The 22,110-nt window shown below is 41.7% G+C and overlaps 2 protein-coding genes across 2 annotated transcripts in view; one reads left to right on the top strand and one right to left on the bottom strand.

The window, feature by feature from the left end:
- LOC308332278 (cadherin-22-like) overlaps positions 1 to 22,110 on the top strand; it is a gene marked incomplete at both ends in the record, with an annotated part of 126,104 nt that overhangs the window by 20,187 nt on the left and 83,807 nt on the right. The gene's annotated exons all lie outside the window — the stretch shown is intronic.
- Positions 5,079 to 14,807, bottom strand: LOC308325940 (inter-alpha-trypsin inhibitor heavy chain H3-like; the record flags this gene model as incomplete). Its single annotated transcript, XM_080778722.1, has 16 exons — positions 5,079 to 5,193; positions 6,201 to 6,372; positions 6,793 to 6,909; positions 7,920 to 8,083; positions 8,890 to 9,014; positions 9,141 to 9,317; positions 10,222 to 10,403; positions 10,522 to 10,632; positions 10,720 to 10,888; positions 11,016 to 11,132; positions 12,128 to 12,250; positions 12,897 to 13,010; positions 13,144 to 13,306; positions 13,390 to 13,494; positions 13,793 to 13,953; positions 14,739 to 14,807. The coding sequence occupies 16 exons, from the start codon at positions 14,805 to 14,807 to the stop codon at positions 5,079 to 5,081; spliced, it is 2,184 nt and encodes a 727-aa protein (XP_080634848.1).

Raw genomic sequence — 22,110 nt, forward strand, 5'->3', positions numbered from 1 at the left:
TAAAGAGGAGCGGGTGAAACAGATGGGAAGCAATATAAGAGTTGACCCCTCCCCTCAAAATAATAAAAATAAAATACATAATAAATATAATAACAGACTAAGCAAATTGAAAGAACACAAGACGAAGATGATACAAAACGGGAAAAAGCTTTAACTTTAATCTTAATCTCATCCACAAAGAGGAGAGGGAGAGAAAAACACAGTGATAGGGAGTCGGGACCAGGGTTTGTTGAAGTTAGTGAATTAAGCAATATTACACGAGAGGGTGTGGTTTAACGTGAGGAAGGTAAGGAACGAGACGAAGTCGAGTTCCGCAAGCATAACTGAAGTGTAATATTGCAATTATACAACAGTTACCCTTAAAACTAAGAAAATTGCTGAAAAAAAAAAAAAAATTAATGACAGATGTAGTCACTACGATCACAAATGTCCCAAGAAACTAGCTAGCCTAGCCACCGAGTTTGCTAGCTCTCTGGTAAAACAGAGCAGCTGAATTATTTGTTTTGATTAGGTGGTGAATGGCGCTGGTTTGATCCACGGCTAGAAGCCGTTTCAACCAATCAGATTGCTTCCTCGAAACGACCTGTTGTATAATGTTCATTAACTAATGCTAATACACATCACCCTTCCCCTTCACCCTGTTCAAACCACTGCCCCTTCACAGTCAATTTACATCCTAAGTGTGGCAGTCATGTTTAAAACATAGAACTGGAGCAACTGACCTAATGGGATAATAGAACAGCTACCGCTTAGTCCAGCATTCTTACTTTTGCTGTGCGTGCGTGCGTGTGAGTGCGTGCATGCATTTTCCCTCTTAACCCATTACTAAGGACCTGATTCAACAGTTTTAGGGAACAACGTGGGACGTGGGTGCTCAACAACTTTTCATGTGAAAGACCACCAATCTATCAATAATGGCAAAAAGCCCCAAGAATATCTTGACACAGATCCTTTCGTGGTTCTAATGGGTGAAGGTGGGTTGAGTTAGCATCGCTAATCCTGTAGCTCACCCTATGTTTTAACAGCGGGCGAACAGCGGCGACTCTGGGCGATAAAAATCTCCTAGTGGGCGTTCCTGCTGTCATTACCGTATGTAATGTAAACATATCACCGTTCTGCGTGGAGGCTAAACAAAGGACCACATTAATTTGATTGGCTATCGTCGGACGATGTCGTCCAAATATTTTCATGTTTTTGAACGACGTTCCTCTGCCCACTTTTCGACTATCACCTCTTCGCCTGCTATCGCCAGTAGTTGCCGCGTCCCATAGACAAATAATGCACTTCCGGAAAATACACCAGGCTGTCGCCCGCTGTTAAAACGTACTGTAACCCTGGTGAAAAACATCTGCGGGCTTCCACGTGGCACACGTGCGATAAGGCTATACTTTAAACCATGCTAATCAGTGTTGCGGTGTGTGTGTGCGTAGAGCTGGACGGGGCTGACATACGCTAGACATCACTCACCTGCTGTTTGTAGCTGTTTCACGTTGCCCACCTTCTGTTTGTAGCTGTTTCACGTTGCCCACCTTCTGTTTGTAGCTGTTTCACGTTGCCCACCCGCTTGCCTGTCAGCTGCAGGACTGATGGCACCAACAGGTGGGTACGCACCTGAATATATGAGCGAGCATCATTAGCAGGAGTTCCAAAATATATAGACAGGCTTTCTGTGCAGCTCTGCAGTGTCTGCAGTGAGGAGGATGCAGGGGAAACAAATGCCCAGTTGGGTGGTGCAACTCCGTGTGGGGGTCCCCGGAAGTTCCTGACCCTGGGGGGGTCAGGAACTGACTCCAAAATGAATCCGAAATGGTTGAGCAATGACAGAGTTACCGTGTGTGGATTTCCGTGCTCGTACACAGCCACATAGCTGTCTAGGAGTGGTTGCACCACTCAAAAATCACACCCGTGTGAAGTGAGGGGTGCTCTTATCATCTTCGCCGACCTCCTCCACATGGCCTAGTTCTTTCACGTCTCAGGTAAATGTGGGGCATTACACCACACTATACCACTTCTCGGTCATGTTATACCGACGCAAATAATATTAACGAGAATTATATACATAGCCGGTTAGCCGATTTGCTCAGACACATCTGACGTGAATTATCCTTTCATCGTCAATGGCAAATGTGACACGATTTATGACAAAAAGCTGTTTATGAGCGGCTAGCGCCCCTCAAAAAAAGGTTGACTTGAAATCACTATCTTCATAACGCAGTAATATTAAACAGTATTCTAATAGAATAGAATAGATGTTTATTGTCATTGCAATGTGTATAACTAAATTAAAAGTGCCAACCGATCAGTGCATCAAATCAGTAAAAGCAAAAAATCTATAAAACTAGTACACACACACACACACACACACACACACACACACACACACAACCGTACTTCCTGTTATTGCACAAGCCCATATTGCACTTAAAACATGTATAGAAGCAAAAGATCATGTTTTCGTGACTATTGTGTGCCTATTTATTGTCACCGTTGGGCTGTTTAGTAATGTAACGTCTTTGCAGGAGGTAATGACGAATCCATAGTCTCCTGGTGTTAAATTATACTATTCGTATATTAGTACAACTGGTCTGAATTCTATCTGACACTTGAACAAGCATTGATCTAATTGCCTTTGTAGTGGTGCCATCGCACCTGTTGTGCCAGTCAATTCCATGGAGTTAAGGATAATGACTGTGTGCAACCTAATCGGACAACTGTGAGAACCATTGATGTGAAGCGAGGCTTGCAGCAGGTTGCAAGCATTATATCCACACTAGTGCTATGCTCACTTTGCTGTTTCATGGCCAACCGTATAGCCCACCGCCATGAAAAACGCTCTGCCATTATAATGAGAAAGTAATCAGGAAGCTGCCTTGGGCATATTCATTTTCAGAGTAACACACACACACACACACACACAGCAGAGACTGGGCAGTGGCAGCGGCCGGGCCTGCCTGTCTGTTTGACTGGCATCTGCTATATCATTCAAAAGCTGTTTTTGTTTAGCCTTGGTTGGAGGACAGGCAACGTGATCTGTCAATAAATGAATTAAGCAATATTACACGAGAGGGTGTGGGTTAACGTGATTATTGCCACGACAGTGATGCGGTCAGGAACGAGACGAAGTCGAGTTCCGCAAGCATCACTGAAGTGTATTTTGTGTTTTCAAATATTGCAATTCTACAACAGTTACCCTTAAAACTAAGAAAATCGCTGAAAAAATATATTTTTTTAATGACATATGTAGTCACTACGACCACAAATGTCACTGAGATAGACATAATAGTCCCCGTTGATTCAAAGTAGCTGCGCTCTGAGGCTCCGTCTAATCAACACAGCTGAGCTGTCCAAGCCGGCCAGGGGGAGGAATCAGGAATTCAAGATAATTATGCGTCGTCGTACGACCGTGTCGCGTTGCCCAAATAACTGATGTACAAGCTTACAACTCGTCGCGGTGGCGAGCACTGGCGACGCGTTGTGAACTTGTAGATTGGCTATTTTCGTTCGGCTGTTTGAATTTCCCTCTAGTAGGACTAGGCTACGAGTGACGCAGGCACGCAGCTGTTGATATGGGTAGCCTACTCTAATCAGATGCGCACTCTGGTGCGGAGTGATTTATTAAATGTGATTAGGCCCAGGGCTAGGTGGTGAACAGTGCTGGTTTAACCCACGGCTAGAAGGCTGTTTCAACCAATCAGATTGCTTCCTCGAAACGACCTGTGGTAGAATGATGAATAGTGTAGAGGCTTGAGTGGTAACTAAGTACATTTAAGTACCGTACTTAAGTACGCCAGCACCCACAGCATCCCGAGCGGGAATCGAACCCAGTGCGACAGCACTACCAACTGAGCCACCGTGCCCCAAGTATACACTTATATAAAGCCAAAGAGCAGAACGGGAATTCATCATAAGGGAGGTAAAAAGGTAAAAGAAAATAATTTAGTCCCTTGTTTGTGCCGAATCTGGGTTGCACATGGTTTGTTGCACTCCCTCTGCTGTTGTGGGTGTGGACTTCTTTAACATTAAGGAAGTATTTGGACAGGTACATGCATATCTTGGTGGTGTATCGAATCTTGTGGACCAGACCCATTGCAAGATGCTGTACTCTGTCTTCGACCCTAAGCCATTCCAGCCTGTCAAAGTGGGCAGGGGTGAGGTGGGTTCGGGGGGTGAGGCCAAGTAGGAGCCTGACAAGTTTGTTTTGGGAAGTCTGGAGCCTACTTTTAAGGGCCTTTGAGGTGCTGTGGTAGTGGTCAGAGCTGGAACTGCAGGCGGGCCCATGCATTTAGCACGAGGAAACCCGCGCCGCTGCATGGGGTTTAACATTGAGCGCTTGTTTGCACTTCCGTTGGTGGTCAAATGCGGAAGTAGAGCATTCTTCCGGGTGCTTCAAAACGCCACTGAGCAACTTCCATTGAAATGAATAGCAGGGGGGGGGGGGGGGGGGGGGGCTGGCCGCACTTTATCCTTTATAATTGGTGTGTGCGGCTGGTGTGTGCGACTTCAACTTAATCTGACTAATGACTAATGAGGCGAGTCAGTGAAGTCAGGTCAGTGTTAACTGAAGAGGAGCAAAGTCAGCAAACAATGAAATACACTAGTAAAATGATTAATGTAATGAGCAGAGATTCAGTGCAAACAAAACAAACACAAAATCAGATTGATACTGTTTTAATAGCTCAACTTCCAAGAAATTGAGAGAACATGAATGTAAATCCTGGACTTGACTTGAATTTACAAAAGATTATTTTTTATTTAATAAGGCAGTTCTGTTTGACTTTACCCTTTAAGTTTAAACAACAACAAGACATAAATATTTATTCAGTAACAGACAGGTCCGTTTTTACCGGTAGATGTGTCAAGTGAGTGACAACTAACTGACACTGTGAACTTGTGAAACGTACTTTATACTTCATTGTAACTGTATGACAAAGTCTAAATTAGACTCAACACTTTATTCAACAATTTATCATCATATATATCATATATCCTATATATATATCATATATATTAAATAAGTAAGTGTTTCGTTTTAAGCAGTTGGAGATTTATTTGGTGTAATGCTGCAAGCCTGCACACAGTTATAATTGTGTCACAAGGAAGTCAGACAGTTCCTTCTGAAGAGCGAGCTCTGGAGACACAGACCAACATTCCAGGGTCGGGGCAGAGGTTATACTGTAGTCCACAGCGGATGTTCTAGAGGAAAAACACATTATTCTTATTGGAAGATGTTACTATTATGAAGTAATGCAGTAACAACAATAGTAACTGTAAAGATGACCAAAATGTTCAGCCACAGAGTCACGTGGTGACTCTGTGTCAAGCGTCAAGCTGTGAAAAAGTTGTTACTGTACAATACTTGCATGTTGCACACATGCCTAAAATTGCTGATATTTGCGCCACCCTCACATTGTCACTCTCCAGGCTGCTCGAGCGCTGTTTTCTGCCCCCTCAATGACGCCACTCACCTAATCTACACCACTAAGAGTGTCTTGAGTGTACAGGGTTTGATGAGGTCAGACGAGGTCAGATGGTCAGATCAACATATGGAATGAATTCTGTATTGGCCATATATGGAGCGTGTCATGAGGCGTGAGTGACGGACGGACTGACTGACTGACAGGTTTTGCAGGTTTTCATAGTATTTCATAGTAATAATAATAATAATATTTATTGGACTATACCTGAGAGCAGTAACCTCCCTGTTATGGATTCTGAGTCTTGCTGAAAGAGAGGTTCCTTGCAGTATGGAATAAACTGCAGGCTTTGCCACTGGAAGACAGACGATCATTAGACAAATATTTATTTTAGGTATTTCTGATATAGTGATAACACACGCACACACACAAATCCAATCTGTTATTTTTACACACGTGATATATTATTTCACTCACCTAAAATTCCTTCAGCATTGTTTCCTGATGGGAACTGTCTCAAGACAGGCCAGAGAAGTTTCTCTCCCTTCCTCTGATGAAGCAGGATGACAATACGTGTATCTCCAATTGAAACGTCCATCTCATCGTCCCGCAGAATCAGTGTGGCACTACATACAAGCAAGCATCCCAACATACTTTTATTTTTATGGGCCTAACAAAGTATTAAGTATACAAACTAAAAACTAGATTATGACGTAGTACACCATGGCCATGGGTTTGATCACTTTTGAATATACAGCATAAGGTAAGAAACGCAGGCTTTGGTACCTTCCTGCTGTTGCGTGGTCCTGGCCCCAGTGGAAAGCTTCCACATGCTGTCCGTCTCGCACAGTGATGGAATTGGTGTTCACCTCAATGCGCTGATCATTGTTGTAGTGAATAACGATCTTCTGGAGGCCCCCCTGCAGTGATTGGCTGAGCTCCCCATTCACAGACAACCCTGGGACAGCAGAGGAGACACCAACTCACAACAATGCCTGTGTTACTGCTGTAAGCATAGTTCCCTGAGCAGTAATCTGAGTTCCCAGAAGTTTTATTTTTCGCCACTAGGCGGGCGAGCCTGAGCAGTGACTAAAGTCCTGAAGTCATTTGATTGTGACGATAGCCTACACAATAGTAATGAGTAAGATGTGTAGAAATAATCAGATCAACTGGCATTTAGGGAAATTAACCCATTTAGGCCTGACCTCGAAATTTTAAAAGTTTCTTCTGAAATAAATATTTTCACGATTAAAAAAAAATAGCTAAATTATAACATAATGTTTAAAACACCAAAAGGTGTATTTAAAAGTACTATATAGGTTATAGCCAAACAGAAAATAGAATCTAGATGCAGGACAATATACTGCAGTGACCTCACCTGTGTCGGGATCTTGCAGTAATTTCAGATGTTTGGCACTGACGTCATAACATAGTGGGACGGTCTGGTTTTCAGCTCCTAACAGAAACTTGTGGTGCAGAGGAAGAGGAGATGGAACTAGTAGAACGCATATAGTGAAAGATAGAGAGAAAGAAATAGATATAAAAAGAGAAATGAGATGACAAATTAGACAAACACAAACACATACTGTACATACTACTATAGTAGACGTACATGCATGGATTTTTTTAAATTTAAAAATTAAACAACTTACCTGAAATCAAACTGTATGTAGAGCAGTGAAATCTAAACAACACTAACTAATATAATACTATATATAAAAAAAAAAAATCTGGATATACAGTATTGCTTAAAAATGTGATATGACCTTATTACCTTTATACTTTTATTTTATTGTGTGTCTGTTTTGGTCCTGTATTTCAGTCCTTAAGTAAAATAAAAGTATAAAGGTAATACGGTCATATCATATTTCATCACATTACATTGTTGTGTACATTGTTGAACATCATTAGAGGTCACCACAAGGCCATGTGTTCAAATCCGGGTAACGACATTTCGGACCATGCGTCTTATTTGTGCATATTGTTCTCATTGCGTATTTTCTTCTTTCTCATCAATCAATAACTAACTAACTAACTAACCAAAGCCTGTTTTATTTGAAATTTGTGACTTTATGCAAATAGTATTTACAGTTACATGCACAATACCTTGTGTTGTCGGTGGTACTTCGGTGGCCGAGATAACACTTGCTGAACCCTCGGCCTCATAATCCATAGTCGGCATGACTTGGCCTTGACTTTGGTCATGGTAACCCCCCGAATCATAATCATAATAATCAAGGGTGTGGGGGTAGTTTTGAGGGTTAGGGTTAGGTGCTGAAAACCAAATAAAAAATCTGTATTACAAAATGTATTGGGACTTTTCGTTAACTACCAACCTGGTGTCCCTGTTTTTGGGCATGTCATTTTAGGCTAATCTTTATAAAATCTTAACAAAAGAAGCAATAGCATCTACCAGCTCACAACACATTGTTATTATGACATGAAGTATAAAATAGGACTAAGTACCGTAATTTCCTCCACCAACACCAGCTTGGCCTGGCCTACCACTTGATCCTGTTCCTTCTATGGGTTTATGGAGAACTTGTGTGTTCTCCCCTGGTGGCTTTGTGACCACCATGGATGTATGTGGCGTCACAAAACTGTATTTCAGAGACAGCTCCAGGAGCTCTTTCTTCACGTTCTCCTTCTCAGCACCAGATAACTGCAACCTATAATCGAGTCATCGACACATGATGTCACACATGTGTTGATGAGTCACATGACGTAAATATGTAAATTATATAACGATTATGACACTGTTACTGCAGCCATGTCAAGGTTTTCATGTTTCTGTATGTGTCCTTTTGGGGGCGCTTATGTGTGTTCTATGTGTTGAGGGTTCTCAATTATGTATCTTGGTTGCATCTGTATTCTGATAATTAAGCGTGTTGGTTACACCCGTTTGTGAGTGAGAGAGGGCAGAAGTTTCATTACACTGAAGGAGAGTGCACTGTGCATGCGATCACTGAGAGAGAGAGAGCTCTGTGCAGAAGGAAGAAAGCAGTTGGAAGGAAGAAAGCAAAGTAGACCAGAAGAAGTAAAGTAAACTAAGAAGTGAAGTGAACGAAGTAAAGTGAACTGTGTAAAGCAGAAGAAAGTTAAGTTAAATACAATAAATGAAGTAAAGTAACATAGAGAAAAGAAGAGAAAACAAAGGATCCAAGTCGACCCCCCCCCCCCCCCCCCCACCATTCATGTGCAAGCAGGCAAAGTGGTCAGTATTGTTACAGAGGGAGTCAGTATTGTATTTGTTTGTGAATCTTATTGTGAAAGTCATGTATTATTGTGGATGTAACTATGAATGTCCCAAGTTAATTGTTTTGTTTGTTGTCTTGTTTTGTATGTCAGTTCTACAGTGTTTTACAGCACAGTGGTGTTAATAAACAGCAGTAAAAATAATTCTGAGTCTCGTGCGATGGATGGGCGGCACAGAATATGCCAATGATTAGAATAGATTATATAACGGCATATTCACTCTTTGTCCAGGAGCTGTTTCACCGTGAGGTAGGCCCAGACCCTCTGGAGGTGGTTGTCAGAAATGGTTCCAGTGGACTCTAGCCTGCTATCTTTCTCAGACTCAAACTCCATCTTTATGCTTTTCTATGATCATCAAAATATATCCTTGTGTCAGACAAATGACAAAAGACTTGTATGTTGTTCATGCAGCATATGTTACAAAAAGTTCATTGTCATTTTCTCCCTGTGTACACATGCAGCTTTCCTTACCGAAAGGGCAACAACCCGTGAAGTAAATGTTTCAGTGTTGTTGTCTATGAGTCCAGCCACCACAATTTCAGAGCCATTGTAGTACTGGCTGAAGTTGGTCTTGGTTAGGTCAATCCCACCAACATAGATCATTATCACATCTGTCAATAAGGGAGTGGCGACCTCTTCATAGAAACCCTGGTGAAATAACAACTAAATTCAGACAATGCTCTTAGGAATTTCTCCGTCCATTGGACATTAATAATGACGTTGATTTGCAAGCTTTTAAATCTCAAATGAAATCATCAGTTATTGCAAATAACTAAAAGCTGTAACTGATTACTGATTTCATATACTTTTTGTGATTGGTCTGTTTTTATTATTTTACTGTATATACCTGGGGGGTCAAATCAACATATCCGCCTGGGTGACAGCAGACTGCTGGGCGAGCGCTGGCGCTTTGGCATGGGGGTCAGATCAACATATGGAATTATTCTGTACTGGCCATATATGGAGCGTGTCTTGCGTGTACAGGGTTTGATGAGGTCAGATCCACATATGGAATGTCAGAACAGGTCAGCTCCATATGGAGATCCAAGGGTGGCAGCGGGGGCAGTGTATTGAGTGTACAGGGTTTGATGAGAGCCCAGGTAGGGTCGGGCCTTAATTTTCGGGCCTGTTGAGAACTTTAGTTTTTTCCGGCTGCTGGGCTGCACTAATAACTTTGGGGCAGGCCCCGTCTATAGAGTTTAAATGGACAGGTATCAGTCTAAAGGGAGACATCGAAGAGGAAGGATGGATGGGGAAGGATCAACATATATGGATATATATGGAGATCTAAGGGTTTGAGGTAAGATGTAGAGTTGCTGGCCAATATTGATGACATCAGGGATCTCCACATATGGGCTTAATATTGATGATCCCTGATGATGTCACGTGATGACATGACTATTATGGTCATGCCTCGTGACAGCCCGCATGACGAACTAACTAACTAACGAACTGACTGGGAATTGCAGTTTTCATTGTAAATAACTCTACATCAAACACAAGTTACACAACAAACTGAAATTAAATGAAATTAAATTAAATGTCTCTTAACCTGCAGCTGCAAATCAGCATCTGAATCCTCGTAAATCCGTCGTGCCACTCCGTTGTTCTCCAATGCCATCGTCTCGAGGAACTCAAATTTCAAATCCAATCCAAATCCAAGACAGTAGAGTGGGTATTTCTTATTTATGGCCATTCTTACATTTGCCTGAATCCGGTTAGGATCTGTCTCCCCTGAAATGATAACCAACAATATTGGTTGGATACTGTGAGCAACGTATTGTATGTGCAATATAGTCTTAATTTGTAAAGGATAATGAAAATGATTTTTTTTAAAGTGCAAACAATTTACCTGAGGTTGGATCGCCATCAGTGAGAAGAATAAGAAGAGATGCAGAGCCATCTCTGGGGTTTCGCTTCAGCATTTCCGTACCTTGTAACACGGCAGCATTGATGTCTGTGCCTAAAATGAGAAGAAAAACACATCTCTAATTGCCATTCTGGTGTCACAAGCTCTGATAGCAATAGAGTATATAGATCAGAACCATACCTCCTGCGTCTCGGATGTTCCGTGCAAACTCTTTGGCAGCTGCCAGGTTTTCACTATTGGCCTGGGAGAGTTCTCTATTCCAGGAGGAAACGTAGCTGTCAAAAATGATCAAACCAAAGTAATCTTCTTCCGCAAGGTCTCCCAAGATGTGTAGAAGAGCATGACGGGTCTGAGAAAATTAATCATTTCGTAAATTAGAGGAACTTCGTAAATGTTGTGTATGGCACTATGGCAACATTTCAATGAGTCAGTGCGAGTAAACAACAGTATGCTCTTGAAATGGAAAAAAACAATACCTGTCTCATTTTATTGCCATGCATGGAGCCACTCCGATCAATGATGAAGACAACATTCTTTGGTATGCGCGGGAGACCACTTGGGGCAAAGTGATGCACAAAATACCCGCCAGACACCTTTATGGGAATTTAGATGGCAGAAAAAAAGAGTACAGTCAGTAGGCCTACTGAAAAGATTAGAACTCAGCTCTTTAGTGCAAACAAAATACATTTTCAATTTGGGATACCTCCTTTATCCAGGTGTGTGCAAGCATGTGACAACTCAAGTGAAATTTAAAGTGTTGAAACAAAAAAGTGAACAGACAAAATAAAATAACTTTGCTTTCATTCTTAAATTTGTAATCTGTTTATATTTCTTGATTGAACTGCATATGTTGTTTTCCTACACTTTGCTTCTTTGTTTTTAAGTACCTTTTATGTACCTGTTTGTTTGTTTGTGTAGGTCAATGAGCACGAGTGGTGTGCGCATGTCAATGAGCACGAGTGGTGTGCGCATGCGTGCGCGTGCACCACTGGTGTGCGCACGTACCCGCACCCGTGTGTGTAGTGCCGTGCATGTGCGCATGCACCACTGGTGTGCGCACGCACCCGCACCCGTGTGTGGATGTTGTTGCTACATAAATAGCGTCAATGCTAGCGAGCTAAAATATAGCCTGCATACTTGCTCTAGAAAGCACCAATGTTTCCATCTAGACCACCGGATTATCAGCAAAAACCTCCGAAAATCGCGCTAATGGACCAAACCATGGAGAGCTCCGTAGATTAGGAGTTATTCAGCTTTTAGAGAGGGGAGTTGCACCACTTGGTTCACACAGGTGTGATTTTTTATGTATGCGAAGAACAGACATCACTCTATAGCACTTAAAGTGTTTATTAAAAGCTGCACTAATACAATGTAATTTTGTCTGTATGGTGGTCTACAATATAGCTTACACAATTGGGGACACAGGATCTGATTGATTCTGAAACCAATTTTGACCTGATTGTCAAGATTCAATTAATCTCCTGAGCAAGCTAGCAGGCAGGCTCTATTACCTCAATGGTACACATTTTCGCAGGAAACTGGGATCAAATCGAGGAAAGTTACATAGTGCAGGTTTAAGATTACATACCATGATGTCTCCCAGTGAGACGTCCCTGTTGACATCATAAGCAACAACCAGATCTCCATTCATTCCCTGTTCTCCACAGCAATTGACCTGTTGTTGCTCTGTAGGGTAAAAATGCACCCAAGCCTAGGAACAGAATACATCACTCATTAGGGTTTTCCTGTAACAATTCAGTTCACATATAGTATATTTATCATGCACAAACAAATAGTTTAGACTGACAATAGACTTGAGATATAGGCTACCCTTTACATTTTTTGTATAAAATTAAATTTGTACTGGGCAGTGTATCAGAAGTTATTTTCAAAATGGAAAGTGAATTACTTTGATTTTACTTCTACTTTACTACTTTCTGGGATAAGTAATGTATATTACTTACAGTATGCGTTCCGTTCACATAACACCCTCAAATTAATTGCAAAATTACAAGGCTAATATTAAATAGAAGAGGGACTAGAAAAGAATGTTAAAATATTGATATTAAATTGTAATGTTATTAAGAAACATAAACAACTGCAGAACCCTACTTAGTCTAGAGTATAAATTATTTAGAAAGGTGTACAATATATTGTAAATGGCATATTGTTGTCATTAGTGTGCATGGATTTGTAAAAACATTAAGTAAAAATATTTTTTGAAACCATTCCCATATTTGTAAAAGCAAAAGTACTTACCGGTACTCATGATGTGTTAGTGTTAACAAGCATTGGTACTGTAACTTTCCTCGATATTGCCCTGTAAAATAATGTACTGCACTGGACAGTAACGTTACCTGGTTGAGAGCGTGTGTTTTTGTAACAGCATTGGCTAGACTCGCATTGGTACTTAATCCTCCTTTAACCTGGACAAACGTAATGCCCGGCTTCTCATTGATGTATACATCCATCTGGCATTTAAGAAAAAAAACACACATGTTAAGTGATAGAACCAAGGACTAACTGTATTAGTTTTCACATTATTTTCACAATGGCGACTACAATTGATAGCATTTCGTATCACTGACTCCTACTGTATTTCACCTTGAAGTCTTTGACAGGCTGCATGGGTCGGGCGTGGATCTGCAGCTCATATTTCCCCAGTGTTCGTTTCAGAAGCTCCTCGTATGTGAGTTCAAAGGTCACCTTTTGGAGAGCAGCCACAGTCACAGAGGTCTTAAACTCCTCAAGTGTTCTCCCCACAGAACTGTACCAAAAAGAAAGAAATGTTTTTAAAACATGAATGTTAACTATTTCACGCTGAAAATGAACATCAGCGCCACCATTTACCTGACGACACCGGCACTTTCACCCCGGGACACAGCCTCAGTGTACTGCTGTTGTGCTTGCTCCTTAGCTTTCACAACACCATCATACATCTCGCCTTCAATACGCCTGAGAAAGACCAACAGTGTAAAAGAGCTGAAGCCTGCAGAATTTGTACTTTGTCATGAAACTGGGATCAATGTGGTTTAGAGGTTACTGTACTGTACAGCAGCATCACATTTCCAGTTTAGACAATTTCAGTTATTTCCAATGATTGACACTGTCATACAACATTGTATGCAATTCATTATTAATACATAATTAATAAGTTGTCATGCATTCTCCGGGGTAAGAAGACCAGTTTCCGAAACTCTTCATGATTTGCGTTAAGTGAACGTGTTTTCTATTCATTTCTATAGAGACCCACATTCTGAATTTGCTGATGAATGCATTCTTGGGGATCCTGACTTGGAAATGTATCTCTTTGGGTGCGTCCACACGGTTGACAACACGGCTGGTTATGACAGTGGTGGCATAGCGACTGGTCACAGTGGAGTTGATGTGGAAGCTGTAGATGTCCCAATCCTCCTAGAAATATACACCACAAAACACAACCCAACTTAGTGACCACTGACCAGAACTTGACCAGAGAATAAAAACAATGCTGACAACAAAGTAGTTGGGCAGGAATAGCACATTGGGAATCTCATTGGTCCTATGGCAGAAACACCCCTTATATCAACTACCCAACTACTCATTTTTCAACTACCATTTGCATTTCACAAGAGAGGCCTTTGTACATCCAGAGGTACTACTACTTTCTGCAAAAACACAAACACAGGCACACGCACACACCCATGCACACACACACACACACACACACACACACACACACACACACACACACACACTCACACACACACTGAAAGTATTAAACAACAGTCAGCAGGTCCTTCACCTCTTTTTGTGGTGTTTGTCAATTTACGGTTTAAGAATGTTTCGTTCTACCAGTAATGGGGGAGTAGGGTTGGGGTTGGAATGACGATAATATCGTCATTCCAACCCCTACCCTACCCTATTAGACGTAGTAGTACTAGTAATACTAAATGAGCACATAATATGTGCTCATATTACTACTACGTCTAATATTATTTGGAAAGATTCAATAATTATAATGTTCCAAAAAAGCTTTCAACTGAGCTCATCTCTAGTCTGCATTAAAAAGAAAACACACATTTTCTGAATATAGAACTTTTATCTGTCACGTGACGTCACATATTAAATATCCCTATGTTAACAGTTGAAAGTTCTACTCTCTAATTTAAGCACACCCCAATACATGCATGTCATATTCGTACTGTATATTACCCTACCTTGATCCGTGCTGCAGTACCAAAAGCCAGCAACAACCCAAGAAGGGTGAGTCGCACCACTCTCTCCATGATGGGTTCCACACAAATGATGCCCGTCAACCTGCCTTTTAAACTATCAGCTGTGAGACAATAACAGTGTGCAGACGTTCTTAAAGGGACAAACCCTCTTATTAGATTAGAGGAAAGATTTCAGTCCATTCCACCAAGGTCACTATTGAATATATACTCCTCTGTCATCAGTCCAAAATCCAAGCTCTTGCAATGGTTATATCTGATATCAGTTATTCTCTGTGGAAAACAATAGTAAATTGAACAAATGATATTCTTCCTGTCTGTCTGTATATGTTCATCTTGAGTTCATCTTGGAAACTAGTGGACCGATCAGCACCAAATGTATCCACCCCAAATTGTTCAAGGGCCATAACTCTTGAACCATATAGGATGTACAATCAAAATGTTATTTTCCCTGGATTATTTGATGATGATGCAATTCCCCATGGCCATTTCTGAATAACTAGATCTGCTATTCTGCATTTTTTCTTCAGAGCATGTTCTGATATTCCTCCAACAGATATAAGCCAATAACTTGCTACACATTATCTCCGGGGACGTGCCAATGATTTTGACTATATTGCTCACCTCTTTCTGTCTTTTAATAACACACACGTAATACTAGGTATTAAATCAGCCCAGCCCACAGACAGGAGACAGCCTATGTGTCAGATACCTTTCTTCCTGTCATCAGTCCAAAATCCACCCTCTTGGTAATGTTGATATAATGATATCAGTTATCTAGGGGATAGGGAAACAATAGTAAACTAAACAAATTGCATCTGTGGGTCTCTAGATTGTCAAGTCACCTGGCAAATATACAAACAAACAGGAGTAACAGGACTGACACAAACATGCAAACAACAAACGCTCTCACACATAAACCGATCCATACATTAACATGCACACATTATTTCACACCTCGCCTGTAGAAGATATTTACTTGGTCCAACCATGGTTTGAACACTTGAACCCCAGCATCCATATTCTGGGGGAACATTAATAGCCAAAAACAAGAAGAAATGTGGTCAAAGGACAAAAGTGGAGGATTTAAGTAGGTTAATATATCGGACCATTAAATACTTAGACCCTCTATAGGCTGTTTGTTTACAGAGAAACAAAGCATACATAGAAATGAAACAGGTGACTGTAGTAACTGTTTAAAAAATTGCATTTGCAAAGTACAAGGTGGCTTTAAAGCAGGCAAAAGCAACCATATAGGCGCTATATATATAATATATATAACGAGAGAGAGAGAGAGAGAGACTATACTATAGTATATTTCAGACAGGAAACACTCATGTCAGAATAGATTGACCATTTATTGCAACAAATACAATTTTCGCATTGCAACTTTTCAGTATAGAAAGTCTGCCGTTTCTATTAGCTTGTATTCCCCATTGATGATGTCACTGGAAGATGGTTTCTGAACTGCCCACAGCCCTCCTATGAGACACAGACCAAGTAGACCAATAATCATGATTATTAGTGAAGACCTAGTATACTGTATATGAAGATATTTGAAAAGTGGTGAAGTGGTCCTTTAAGCAAAACCCTGTGTTGGTATGCAAGGATTTCAATTAAGGGGGGTGGGCGTGCATGGAGCAGGCGCTGGAGAATGTTGGTTCACCGATTGCCCGCCCCTGACCAACTCCGCCCCCGCCCCCTCCCCCTCCGGCTATCCCCTCCCTGCTAGAAAACAGCGATGTCACCATTATTTCGACTCGAGCGACGCCCCTCTTGCACTGTAGTTCACTCCCACTCCTAGACCAGGAAATGTATGTTGTTTCCCTTTTTTGAGTGGTGCAACCACTCCTACAACCAGCAATGTCCATGTACCTGTGTACCTGTGTCTATGAGCCTGAGTATGTTACTTATTTATACCAGTAGGGGGCGGCAGAAACAGAGAGAGGGGTAGTGCTGTGTCTCTAATGAGAGAGAGAGAGAGAGAGAGAGAGAGAGAGAGAGGGGGGGGGGGGGGGGGGAATTGCACCACTCAGTTTTGAGCCTATGCGAACCTCAGAGTATTTATTAATAGAGACGTCACCGAGAGGAAACCCTTCAGCCGAAATGGACATAGTGGCCGAAATTTGGTATTGCAGCTTGAGCCAGCCCTGGGCTGTTGACTATCATTGCGCACGTTCATGTTATTGGGGCAATGACACGTGAACGCTATATGTTTCATAGGTGAACGCGCGCAAATGGCGCAATGATAGTCAATGGCCAGCGCGTTCATGTGTTTGGGCAATCCATCCCAGAATGCACTCTGTTCCTACCCGGAAGGAGGAGTGAAATCGCCTCATGCGCTTTTGAGCAACTTAATGCAAGTGGATGGGAGGAGAAATCCGGTGACGTCTCTATTAATATATACTCTAAGATTACTCTTTGAAGAGCGCGAGCTCAGGAGACACAGACCAACATTCCAGGGTCGGGGCAGAGGTTATACTGTAGTCCACAGCGGATGTTCCAGAGGAAAAACACATTCTTATTGGAAGAATGGTACTAGTAGTATCATTATACAGAGGTTATACTGTAGTCCACAGTTGATGTTCTAGCATACATGGGGAACTGGTCGGCCCAGGGCCCACATGATTTCAATTCAAATAATAGCAAAAATAGCAGATCTACAAGCAGTGCAACACTTTTTGAGCTTGTAGACCGGCTATTTTTTGCGACAACAGTATGCAATGTGGCCCTCTGGAGTGAGTGTGGAAATATAGTGGCCCTCTCCATTGTCAAAGTTGCCCACCCCATAGTACTAATACTCACAAGGCTTGGTAAAGACATGGAATGAGACTTGCTGAAACAGAGGTTTCTTGCAGTATGGAATAAACTGCAGGCTTTGCCACTGGAAGACAGAGGACAAAGAGAAGACTGACGGTTACAAATCATTACTTTTAAAATACTGTTTAGTTTTTTTTCCTTTGTTCTGTTCAAGTAAAAGAGGGGTAGCAATACTTATAAAACAAAATACTTCATATATTCTTGAAAAATTTCTAAAGAAGGGTGCTATGTTTTAATTACTGGCACGTTATATAGTGAGCATAATAGGCCTACAGTTGGCTGTGTATATGCTCCAAAAGTTTATTTTATTTTTTGGCAAATTATAATTATGACACTTTGCTTTCATCGTGATGGCTAGAAACTTTTTTAGGTCAGTGTGCGTGTGTGTGTGTGTGTGTGTGTGTTTATTCATAGCGATACAATGCACTGTATGTACAAATCTATACAGTTATGACCGTTGCCTGAGGTGTGAAACTAGCATTGGGGATTTTCTTCTTTTTTTGTCTTTCTACTTTTGCGATGCCTAAGGCCCGGGCCACACTGGGGACAGAATTGACGCTGCCACTATAACCAATGGAACTCGGTGCGCAGGTTGTGCATAAACGCTCCGCTTGTGAATCCTTTGTGCTCTATTTTCTGCTTGTCTGCGGGCGTTTCGCAACCTTCGCCTCGCCTTCAGAGGACAACAAAACGTAAAAAAAGAAATACGTATGTTAATTTGGCATTCTCATATGTTTTATAAAATTGAAAAAAGGGTTTGAACAGCTAACTCTGCCCCACCCCCAACAGAGACGTCCAACATGGCAAACTCACGTATCACTCATCATTTATATACATTTAATGTAACCTTTGAACCTTTTTACAGCAGAGAGGCTTCCAGAGCTTTGCAAATCTGATTTTAAATGCTAGTACAATGTTCATTTATTGGCGTTAACTTCTATTGGTGTTAAGTGTTGTCAACGGAGTATACATGATGTCATCAGTTCTATTTCCATATGATGTTGTTGTTTAGATAGGAGTATATAAACTAGTAACCTATATATCAATAGTTGTCCCCTATCTGTTACCGTACCTTTAACTAGGTAGTATTGATTATTGTCTTAGTGATTATTCTATCGATAACTGTCAATGAATAGAATAATCAACAATAGATTATGAATTGATTATTTTATTGAATTGTAATTTATTTTCATTATTTATTGATTCAATTGATCTATTAACTTGTTGCATTTAATATTTGACGGCAAACCATGATGTTCAATTTCCAAATATTCATGCTAGTTGGCTATCAAATTCAAACCGTTTGGCAGGCAGTCACTGTGGACTTCCTGTCCGCCACTCCAAAGGTCAGGAGACAGAGAAGAAGAGAGGAGAGGGATTGATGGATAGGGGACTGTGTAGAATCATGGCGATGCAAAACGTTTCCACCAAGCTGGTCCTGTGATTGATGCCGTTCTGTTAGACAGGACTTGGGTGCCATGAGTGGCAGACAGTGGGTGAGACACAGTGTCATTTAATTGAATTGAATTTATTTATTTATTTCAAACATATTAAAACATAAATGAACAGGCAAAGGAAATAAAGGAAGAACTAGATTTAAGACATACATTTATACACACACAAAAACGTATGCGTACACACTGTACCCAGCTATTCTATTCTTATTCCATGTTTCACATTGTTTCGTCTTTGCATTTGTTCCACAGGATAACCCCTTTCACTGAAACACAGTGGTATTTTGCACTGGTCCTCACTAACGGCTGATTAAACATACGGGCCCCTAAGGCTATGTTGCCCTGTCGGCAACATAGCCTCTTAAACTCTTACCGATGCAGGTCACTTTGACTGATAGGCCACAGCATCCTCAGGCGAGCAGAATGGACAATTTAGCAATCTTTAATCTGGATGTGATCACGATCTACTCACAGAATAAACAAAGAATTCCATAGTGTGGCTTTGAGTGGCATTGTTTAGTTTGAATATGTACTGTAATAGCCCTGTCAATGTATTAAAGGCTTTGCAATGGTCAGTGGGAGGTACAATGGTCACGTTTTGACATGACTGATGTCTGGATAAGGAGCTGGGCTGAAGGGTCTGATTGAATGTTGTAGACAGAGTGTAAACCTACAGGATCGAGTGACGGCTGTAATGTGTGCTTTGAACGAGAGCTGACGGTCCAGGACAACACCAAGGATCCTGGCTGCTGGGACAGATGTTACCAAGGTTACGGAAAGCTCCCGCATGGGGCAGGACTTACAGTAGCTGGGAAGAAGAGAAGCTCAGTCTTGTCTGGGTTCAGCTTGAGGTGGTTAGAAGACATCCACTGTGAGATGTCAGCCAGTTATGCAGTGATGCGCTCTTCCACATGAGTAGCAGAGGGGGGGGGGGGGAAGGATAGAAACAGTTGAGTGTCATCGACATAGCAGTGATTGTGAGCAGAGATGATAGTGCCAAGGGATTTAGTGTACAGGGAGAAAACGAGGGGACCAAGTACAGATCCGTGTGGGACCCCAGTTAGGAGGGTTCGGGGGGATGATAGCAGACCTTTCCAAGACACCTGGTAGGTCCGGTCGGTTAGGTAGGAGGAGAACCACTTTAGTGCCGTCCCACCAATGCCTAGATCAGCTAGGGTGTCTAAGAGCAGCTGGTTCACTGTGTCAAATGCTGCTGATAAGTCTAGAAGAATCAGGACTGCAGAGTGGGAAGCAGCCTGGGCAGCATGTAGTGCTTCTGTGCCTGCGAGGAGTGCAGTTAAGGCGAGACGAGTACAGCTTTTATGCCTGACAGAAAATCCCTGATTCTCTTCCCGAGCCTGCCGGAACATTTTTCGGCCTCTATCCTGTAAGAAAAGAAAGAAAGAAAGAAGCGAGATGAGAATGAGATACCAGTTAAAAAGTATCTGCTGGTTGGTGTGTGTCTTTCAGCAACATGGAGGAGTAGAGATAGAGAGACGGGGTGTTTATTTCAATAAGTACACTTTATTGCTGATAGAAAACACGTTCAAAGGAAAATCCATTCGACTATGAAATCTGTTCAAGGACCTCTCATCTTTAAATAATTTTGTGAACATATGCCCTTCTGGTTTTCTTCATCTGCCTCCATCCACACCAAGAACATTAACTATAATAACTATGAATATTGGAGAAGTCATCAATATACATGTTGAGGCTCCGACACAGCCAGTGGTTACAGAACGTTAGTTAATCAGTCTGGATGTTCACATCATCATCATTATAGTTCAAATTATCATTCTTGGTGTGAATTAATTGCAATGCAGTAAGCTGAGCATATAAATCTAATCAAATCAAATCAAAGTTAAAATGTCAAGATTTCAAAGATGTTTCTTGGACATAAATTACAGACACACTACAGGAATTAGTATTAGTGAACGCATCTGAACTGCAATAATATTCCCAGCATAGCCGTGGTCCACCTCCTGTTTCCACTTCAGGCCATGTCTTTATAAGATGATTTAAAGGAAACGGCATCATGCATGGATGGAATTTTTAGACAATACAAATCCAGGGTAAATCAGGGATCAAGACGAGAAAAAAAGACCTTGGGAAATGTATCTCTCCTTTATCTTTCTTTCTTTCTTTCTTTCTTTCTTTCTTTCTTTCTTTCTTTCTTTCTTATTTCTTTCTACTCCCCCCCTGCCGAGCACTCTTTTTTTCCCTTATTTTTCTAAACTATTCCACTACGAGAATTCTTTCTCCCATTTTGTCAAGTATTGCATCCGGAGCTCTCTCTCTCTCTCAGAGTGAAGGCACAGGATGTTGCAAATTGCTGAAGTCACCATTAGGACAGCCTGTACTAACCATAGGTGAGACATGTGGCTGAGCAGTGGGATCACAGGAGAGGGGAATGTGACAAGGCAGGTGCATCATATCATACAATCAATACATGCTGCCAACCACCTCTATTTATGTGACCAGGAACATCTACCGTTATGCACGCCACAAGGGTGTCGGACATAATTGATTCTGACACAGCCGAGGTGTGTGTGTGTGTGTGTGTGTGTGTGTGCAAATCCAATAAAAGACAAGTCAGTGGCTGATGAAGACAGCCATTGGCTTTTATGACATGGCAGGTTTCTCACCCTCTTCAGCCTGATGTAATCCATCATTCGATGGCGTCCCACTCTGAAAGTAGCTGATCTACAAGCTCATTGTGACGTATAGATCTATGTTCGGTGCGACACCATTTTACGATTGAGTTTAAATTAAGCTGTCCTTCTCTCTTTCTGCCACAAGCCCCCCCTCTCTCTCTCTTTCTGTGCATTTATGTGGATGTTATAGGAATGAATCACGTTGGAAGTAGTGAAGAAATAACTTTTCATGTGAAAACACCTCAGCTTTTATGTCTTTACTAAATGATCCATAATGCGGGCGGGGAGCACTCAGTCCTGCAGATTAAGGCGGGAGGAAGCCAGAGAGAAAGTCACCAGCGCAGCCGTTATGCCCCCTCTGTCGGAGCCAGTGTCGCCACCGCGCCAGTCGAGATGGGCACAAATCTCTTTTACGAGGCTGCCTCTTAA

This window comes from Protomyctophum bolini, assembly GCF_963924005.1.
Source record: "Protomyctophum bolini genome assembly, chromosome: 2".
Taxonomy (NCBI): domain Eukaryota; kingdom Metazoa; phylum Chordata; class Actinopteri; order Myctophiformes; family Myctophidae; genus Protomyctophum; species Protomyctophum bolini.